This window comes from Oncorhynchus nerka, linkage group LG4 (assembly GCF_034236695.1).
Source record: "Oncorhynchus nerka isolate Pitt River linkage group LG4, Oner_Uvic_2.0, whole genome shotgun sequence".
Lineage (NCBI taxonomy): Eukaryota > Metazoa > Chordata > Actinopteri > Salmoniformes > Salmonidae > Oncorhynchus > Oncorhynchus nerka.
Genome location: NC_088399.1, coordinates 28,684,803 through 28,693,519, shown reverse-complemented (window position 1 = coordinate 28,693,519; position 8,717 = coordinate 28,684,803). Strand labels below are relative to the sequence as shown.

Here is an 8,717-nt window from a genome sequence, read left to right as displayed (position 1 = left end):
GATTTGGCGTTAGCAGCATGAGTCCATGGCCCCATCCTGCCTGGTGTCAACTGTACAGGCTGGTGGTAGAGGTGTAATGGTGTGTGGAATGTTTTCCTGGAACACGTTAGGTCCCTTGATACCATTTGAACAATGTTTCCGTGCCCAATGAATTCAGGCTGTTCTGGAGGCAAATGGAGGTCCGACCCGGTACTAGATTGGTTCTCTCTTTTAGTTCTGTGGAGAGGTTATGTATGAATGATATACAATGAAGAGTAGCTATGGCCTTTTCACACAAACTAATTTCTATCGTACTCACATTGTCTCTCATAATGATACCCATTATCCTCTTTTTGCCTCATTCACAAAAAAGACAGATTAACCACTAGGTATGCACCTGTGAGCAGTGTAGTCACGCACGCACACACACACACACACACACACACCTCTGACAGCAGCCAGTTGCTTTGAGGCTGTGAGTTATGCTCCAGAGAGGTTGTGATGTGACAGAGCTTGGCTCACTAGAGCAGCTTTGGTTCTGTCCACATCAGTCAGAGAGCAGCCTTGCATGGTAAATAGAGTGAAATTACATTCGGGAACCCACCAGCCAATTCTCTACATCTCTCTCTGTCACTCTGCCCTGTTTATTTGTTCATTTGTCCAGTTTTGGTGGTTTTTGTTTGAACTTCATACGACAAATTATTTCCCTTGCGATGCCGAGCAAAGAATCGATCAGGGACAATTTTTCAATTTCCACGCGCCTTTCCTTTTGTGATGGAGACGGCAGACATACAAACACACAGACACACACACATGTACGCACACATACACATATACACACACGTACCCACACACGTATGCACACACACAACCAAACACACATATGCGTACACGCAGACAAACACAAAGACACACACACAGTTTCACACACACTCTCACACACACACACACACACACACTAATGCTCCCGGTCTCCATAGAGAAGCGCAACAATACCCTCAGATAAGAACCCAAAAAGCGCAAAATCACCTAAGTCCTTTCATCAATAGCAAACGCCATTCGGGAAGATCAGGCTTGATTTCTGTCTCTGTGTGTGTCTGAAACAGCATTTGAGGGGTATTGTGCTCCCTGATTTTATTCATTGGACATTTTGTTGCCAGATTTGCTTAGTTTATTCTTTATTTGTTTGTTTGTGTGTTTGGGGGGTTTCATTCTATGCGTGAAATTATTACGGAATTATTTATAGTTGTTAAAAAATGCATTTTAAGCAATTCTTCCACTTGCTTTCTCTTGCAGAGGAGGCTAACTGAATGCCCAATCTCCCCATGAGCTGTTTAATTCAACTGTTTAGAGCTGTTCAGATCACTGTTTCTTAATTCAGTACAGATAGAGGAGAGTGGTTGTATTAATGACTGAGTAATATTGGTTTTCTATGTTGTGTAATCTATGTATACTGTACTTAAATGCTGTAAACGCACACAAAAATAACGTAATTCTCACACTTTTATTTCACCTTTCTCTCCACCCCTCATCTCCCTTCTCTCTCCCACTCTCTCTCTCTGCTCTCTCCCTCCCAACACCTACGCCTCTCTCACTCTTCCCTCCCTACCCCCTCCTCCTCCTCCTTCACCACTGTTCTCCCCCTATCAGGAAGTGGCATCAGTGGAGCGGGTGAGGGGCGGTCGTCTCCTGGAGGAGCCCAAGACGCTGCTGTTCAGGGGGAACTCCTTCAGCCTGCAGCTCTCCATCCAGGACATCCCCCAGTTCCTCTGGAGCATCAAGCCTTTCACCACCTGCCAGGTAGGGAAGGGCGGAGTGTGTGTGTGTGGAGGGGAATTGTTTGTGTGTGTTGAGAGTAGGTGCAGGGGTATGGGGGTGTGTCATTTGAGCAACACCATCATTTGAGAAACCTGACTTCCATCTGAGTCTTCTCCTCCATCAACCATCCCTTCATCAGAGTCCTCTACTCCATCAACAATCCTGTCTTCTTACTCTGGGGTCACAGCAAAGAGCAGGGACTGTGGCAAGGACAGAGGACAATAACTATCTCTTCCACACACACACACTTACACACAAAACTAAATGAATTATGTCTTCTAGGCACACACACACACACACACACACACACACACAGACAGACACACATTTCCTTATCTTCCTAGGGGTGTGTGTGGTGCATGTACTGTGCTGCTCTGTGATTTTACGCCCTCCAGTGAGATCCCATTAGCAGAATTAGCCAGAATATCAACCAGCTCTCATGGAGCAGAGAGAGATGGAGAGAGAGCGAAAGAGAGGGAGGGAGGGAGGGAGGGAGGGAGGGAAAGGTCAGGAAGAGTAGAAGCTCAGTGAACATTCATCGTACAGACAGTGCGTCGCATGGCCGTGGCTTGCTATATAAAGCATTAGGTTACTGTTCAGCTGAATGTTAAAATGGACAAAACAAGTGACCTAAGCGACTTTGAGCGTGGTAGTATGATCGTCGATGCCAGGCGCACCGGTTCCATCTCAGAAATGGCCGACCTCCTGTACTATTCACACACGACAGTGTCTAGGGTCTACCGAGAATGGTGCGACAAACAAAAAACATCAAGTCATCGGCAGTCCTGTGAGCAAAAACATCTAGTGGATGAAACAACATCTCGGAATGCACAACTCATCGGTCCTTGACCCGGATGGGATATTGCAGCAGACGACCAGGTTCCACTCCTATCAGCTAAAAACATGAAGAAGCGGCTCAAGTGGGCACACGATCACCAAAACTGGACAATTGAGGAGTGGAAAAACATTGCCAACCTGGTCCGATGAATCCCGCGTCATGCTGATGGCAGAGTCAGGATTTGGCGTTGGCAGCATGAATCCATCCTGCATGGTGTCAACTGTACAGGCTGGTGGAGGGGGTGTAATGGTGTGTGGAATGTTTTCCTGGCACACGTTAGGTCCCTTGATACCAGTTGAACAATATTTCCATGCCCTAAGAATTCAGGCTGTTCTGGAGACAAATGGCAGGGATCTGACCCGGTACTAGATGGGTGTACCTAATAAACTGTGTGTATATCTAAGATCTAATACATTACTATTATTCTAGAGCTGTACTCTGCATCTGCATCCCACATAGTAGTCTATTCCCTTCACAGTGGACTACTTTTGACCAGAGCCTTGTGGGTCCTGGTCAAAAGTAGTGCACTATAAAAGTTAAAGGGTGCCATTCAGGATGCAGCCTAAAGATGTACTCAATAGGAAGCTCTCATGTCATTATCTATCATTATGTTGCTTGAAGGATCCCAAGAGAGTCTGATTCGTAGTTGTGTTTGTTTGTCATTATAACAATGACCACACAGTATATAGGAATGGAATTGACTTTTAAGGACAGAATGATGACTAGGCAAGTCATTTCAGACTGGCCATCTCAGTTTGCTCATGGGTAGACAACCCCATCCCCAAGAGGCTGCTGATTGTATTCCCTTCATTGATTAGCAGTGGTTGTTGAGTGGGTAAAGAAACCATTGACTTGGTCTGGTCTGAACTAATAATTAAAGCTGAAATAGAGGAAAGGGGGCAATGCAATTAGCTGGCATTCAGGCATTGTATTTAGTAAATATTGTCATCCAGGGTCTGTATTCAAAATGCGCCTCAGAGTAGAAGTACTGATGTAGGATCAGGTCCCCCCTGTTCATGTAATCTTATTCATTATGATCTAAAAGGCAACATGGATTCTATATCAGCACTCCTACCCTGAGACTCTTTGTGAATACTGGCACAGAGCTAGATTAGGTCGATAGTTTATTTCATGTATTGATCCCACCTGCTCTCTCTCCCCCCTTCTCTCTCTCCCCCCTTCTCTTTCTCTCTCTAGGAGTTCTCGTTCTCTCAGGTGTGGGCTAGTAACCAGCGGCCCCTGCAGTGTGCCTTCTCATTGGAGCGCTACAGCCCCGCCTCCTCCCAGCTGTCCTGTAAGATCAGTGTGCGTCAGGTCAAAGGTCAGGAGCAGATCCTCCAGGTCTACACCTCTGTGGTCGAGGTAAGGGGAGGAGTGTGTGTGGGAGGAAGAGTGTGTGGAATTGTGTGTATACAGTATATGGCAGGAAGTGTGAAGTGTGTTTGTCGGGGGGGGGGGGGTTGTTTTGTGTGTGTGCAAGTGCGTGCGTGCGTGCGTGCGTGCGTGCGTGCGTGCGTGTGTGTGTGTGTGTGTGTGTGTGTGAATCCTGTATGGAGCTGAAGCTGTGATACTAATAGGCTCTCTCATTAGAGTGAATGTCTCCTGATTTTACTGAAGGGCTTTTCTTAATGAAGCACGCAGGGGCCTCTTGACATATAGATTACATTGAGTTCATTCTTTGAAGCCATATAATCTTATGTTATCTGTAGAAAAGAAATGGTCACTCTGGGTAACACCTCTCATTTTTATGCTGCAATGGTTTCTTCCTCCAGGGTGAAAAGGAGGTAGTCCCCTTCTTCACTCAGTCGAACTGTACCACCACGTCGCTGACGGGGTCCAGGGCCTTCAAGATCCCCCTGTCCATCCGCCAGAGGATTTGTGCCACCTTCGACACAGCCAACGCCAAGGGAAAGGACTGGCAGCTGCTTGCACAGAAACTCCACATAGACAGGTGAGATACCATGCACACTTGCACGCACACACACATATACACTCCCTGCTGTACTATACACCCATAAACCCTGGGTCCCCATCCTTGAATGGTAGACAACTGTTGTATTGGCCCCTCCAATGTTCATCATGTTTGACTAGCAGCCACCATTTCAGTCCATTTCATTTAGGGATTCTAATAAGTTTTATTGAGCTGGATTAATAATGATACTGCAAGGTCCAGCAATATGTCGCAAGTCTATTTTGTTGCTCTATTGCCTTGGTCAATGTATTTGCAAATGACTCATTTTGAAATTACAACATTAGAGAAAAGATCAACCTTGACTGCATCAACTCTACCAGTCTCCCTATGGATGTGCCTAGTCATTTGCATAATGGTTGGCTTATTATCTGGGCCTTCGCCACTGTGCCAGACTTTATCTGCTAACACCAAGCAACCCTACCAGTGACCAGGTCACACACACACTCTGCGGATCTCATTATGGATCTGTACACACACACACCTACACACACACACACACACACACACACACACACACACACACACACACACACACACACACACACACACACACACACACACACACAGTCTTATTTAACTAAACTTGTAGGGACACACAATTCAGTCCAATTCAAACCCCCAATGTTGGAGATTTTAGCGGTAATGGGTAATCTCTATTCCCTCAGCAGAAGAAGAAACAGTCAATAAGGAGTGTGGAAAAGGGGAACAAAGTTTACTGAATAAAAGTGTGACATAAGCCGTGTGACCAGGAATGTCCATGTGCATCAAATCATTTTCCAACAAACTGTCAGAAAACAATGTGGGGCGTTTTGGAATGGGAGAAGAATTTAGGGTGCATTTTCAACCCAGTGGAAGCCACCAGCAGCATGTAATGAGAACGCATGTACCTTGTTAAGCGGATTTGTGCAATTATTTAGCATGGTATGTGGGAGCATCATCACCACACCTGAGACAAAAAGAAGGGAGAGAGATCAAGCTCTCTGTAATGAAACAGTGCCCTCAGGTGGATATGAGTTGTAACAACAGCTGAGGTGGCGATATAGCAGGAAGTATAAGCTGAATTTGATATTAAGCATAATGATTTCAACAATATGCAATTTGCATGTATTTCCTTCCTTCTTCCTTTTCATCATCCTCTTATTTGGCCAGTGTCTCCCAAACCTCTTCCTGAGTAACCCCAGCCAGTGCCTTTTATTGGATCTATTCCAGAACAACTACTCATCAAGCTGCATTCTACATTAACTCTCTCGCTCTCTTTCTCTCTCTCTCTCTCTCACTCTCTCTCTCTCGCTCTCTCTCTCCCACCTCTCCCTCCCTCCCTCCCTCCAGGAACCTGTGTTACTTTGCACGTCAGGAGAGCCCATCAGCGGTGATCCTCAGCCTGTGGGAGGCCCAGCACCAGGACACAGGAGACCTGGACTCTCTGGCCAGCGCCCTGGAGGAGATCGGCAAGGTCCACTCCTCCACCCACTCCACCTCCAGTAGGGCCACCACGCTGACCACCACAGGGACCACCACAAGGACCACCACTACCCTGGGCCGCAGCACTGAGGAGCTGGACACTGAGTTCACCTAACAAGGGGAGGAACGGACGAACTGGAGCCCCAGTAGAGGACCACAAGGCTGGGGATGAATGGATGGACCCTAACAAGGAGGAGTACATACAGAGAACTCCAGTGGACTAATGCAGCCAGTGGAGGATTGGGCCCGAGCTCAGAGAGGACTAAGGACTGAAGGGGAAATAACTAACTACTGTAACTAAAGTCAGGCCACCAGGCTGAATGGAGGGGGAATAGGGACAAGATGACAGGGGTAAAAGGGGTGCTACAGAAGAAGGGTACAAGGGAGAGAGGAAAAGGGCTAAGGGGGCCCAGGGACAAGGGTTTGAGAGGAGAGGAACACAGGCCAATGGCGAGGGGTGGAAAAGGAGACGGTGGTAAGGGAGAGGGGGACAAGAAAGCAGTGTTCAACAGATAGGGGTTCTAGAGGTCCTGGTCAAGAGGGAAGCTATTGTTGTTTAGGTAGACACAGAGGAACTAACTAACCAAGGGACTAAACCACAAACTAGTCAAAAAGTAAACCTCAACTGAACCACAAACCAACAAGAAACACTCTTCCTAACCTGGACTATTAGGTCCTGTCCCTCTAGCCATTCCCCTGGGAAGCCAGAATGCTTCGTGTTACGTGAAGTTGTTGTCGTTTATTTGATATTTATAATATATTTTCTTTCTTTTCTTGTGTTTTTCCCTGCACAGTGATGGTGTGTTCAGTGCATAGGCCTACTGTGGTACCAGAGAGAAACAAGGAACTCTTTCGAAGTATTCAGATGTTGACAGTATTTATGAAAAAGTCAGAAATGACATCTGTCATATGATGTCACAAACATTTGGTTTACCCACACCTAGGCTCTGTTCCAATACCCACATGAGCATGCATTCTACTAAGAATGAAGAATTGTATTGGGGAATGCATTCAGTGTGGTATGCTGGTGTGGATATTGGAACGTAGCCAATATGTCATTTTACTGAAAGTCACTGTAAAACTTCTGGTGACACACTAGAGAAGTGAGAGTAATTAAGAAATGCATATCTGCAGATGAATGAAAGAGAATGTGTTAGGGATGGGCTAAACTTTTCCCTCGCTGTCACATGGGTAAGATCAACACACAAGCAGAATGGCAATTTGGCATGTTTTTTTACCTACATGTATTGGTCGGAAAATTAATTAAAGTGATTAGAGTATTTATGTGTGCTGTTAACCCTTAAAGGGATAGTTCGGGATGTTGGCAATGAAGCCGTTAATCTACTTCCCCAGATTTAGATGAACTCGTGGATACCATTTTTACATATCTACGTCCAGTATGAAGGGAGGTAGTTTCGCGTGTTAGCGCAATGACTAGAAGTCTACAGGAACCGATAGCATGCTAGCTGTTCCCATAAACTTCTAGCCATTGCGCTAACGCTTGTTAGCAATTGCACTAATGCTAGTTAGCAACTTTCTTCAAACTGAACGCAGATACATAAAAATGGTATCCACGAGTTCATTTGACTCTGGGGAAGTAGATAAAGGGCATTGCCAAAATCTGACCTATCACTTTAAACTCTTGCTCCAGTGGTGCTGCAGGCCAAATCAGATAAACTAACTAACTAACCCTTAGCCTACTAACAGAAAATACAAACCCAATATTTTACATCCTCAAAAATTCCCCCCTCACACACACACACACACACACACACACACACACACACACACACACACACACACACACACACACACACACACACACACACACAGACAGACAGACAGACACACAAAATAATGCAACAATTAACCTGAGGAACAGTGTGCAAAACTGCCATACTGTTGTTTCATGGAATTGACAGTGTTTTTACATGCCAGTACCAAATTATAGTAAGCTCTCCCAGTCTCCACTACCTAAAGTGTGGGTCACACCAGGCATGTGACAGAGGTGACCCGCACTTTGTTATAGCATTTAAACCCATCAAACACAATCGGAGGAGCTGCAGCTAGGAGATGATGAACTGACACACACTCTGGGCAAACATGCATACACACACACAACCACACACATACAGTTCCCCAATGTGGTGAGGTGTATGCCTAATTGAACATGCAGATGGATGTCACTACAGTGATCATCATAAAGAGCTATCTATACACAGGGCGAATGTGTGTGTGTGTGTGTGTGTGTGTGTGTGTGTGTGTGTGTGTGTGTGTGTGTGTGTGTGTGTGTGTGTGTGTGTGTGTGTGTGTGTGTGTGTGTGTGTGTGTGTGTGTGTGTGTCAATACTTTGTTGATCTGTCTTTGTCCCCTTTGGAGAATCCAGCCTAGTGCTAGTATTTGAGTTTATCCTGGTGTGTAATGTATGTATCTCGCAAGCTACTGTCTTTAGATCTGTATTCATTTGGAGAAAATAAAGAAACAGTACTGAGTAAAACCATATCCATTTGTCAGAGATATACTGATATTTTCATCCAAAAATGTATTGCTTTTATTCTGAGCTGCTTTTACATAATCCACCATTCCTTACTAGGAAGAAACATACCTTTGAAATCTTAGAGATCCTACTTAGTTCTCATGCTACAATTG

At 45.5% G+C, this 8,717-nt stretch overlaps 1 protein-coding gene across 1 annotated transcript in view; it reads left to right on the top strand.

Moving 5' to 3' along the window:
* Positions 1 to 7,908, top strand: part of LOC115121625 (netrin receptor UNC5D-like) — a 93,049-nt gene extending 85,141 nt beyond the window's left edge. Inside the window, exons 13-16 of the mRNA XM_065018098.1 lie at positions 1,630 to 1,779; positions 3,833 to 3,997; positions 4,408 to 4,586; positions 5,937 to 7,908. Coding sequence (XP_064874170.1) covers positions 1,630 to 1,779; positions 3,833 to 3,997; positions 4,408 to 4,586; positions 5,937 to 6,183 — 741 coding nt within the window. The 3' untranslated portion in view covers positions 6,184 to 7,908. The remainder of the gene's footprint in view (positions 1 to 1,629; positions 1,780 to 3,832; positions 3,998 to 4,407; positions 4,587 to 5,936) is intronic.
* The last annotated feature ends 809 nt before the right edge of the window (positions 7,909 to 8,717 follow it).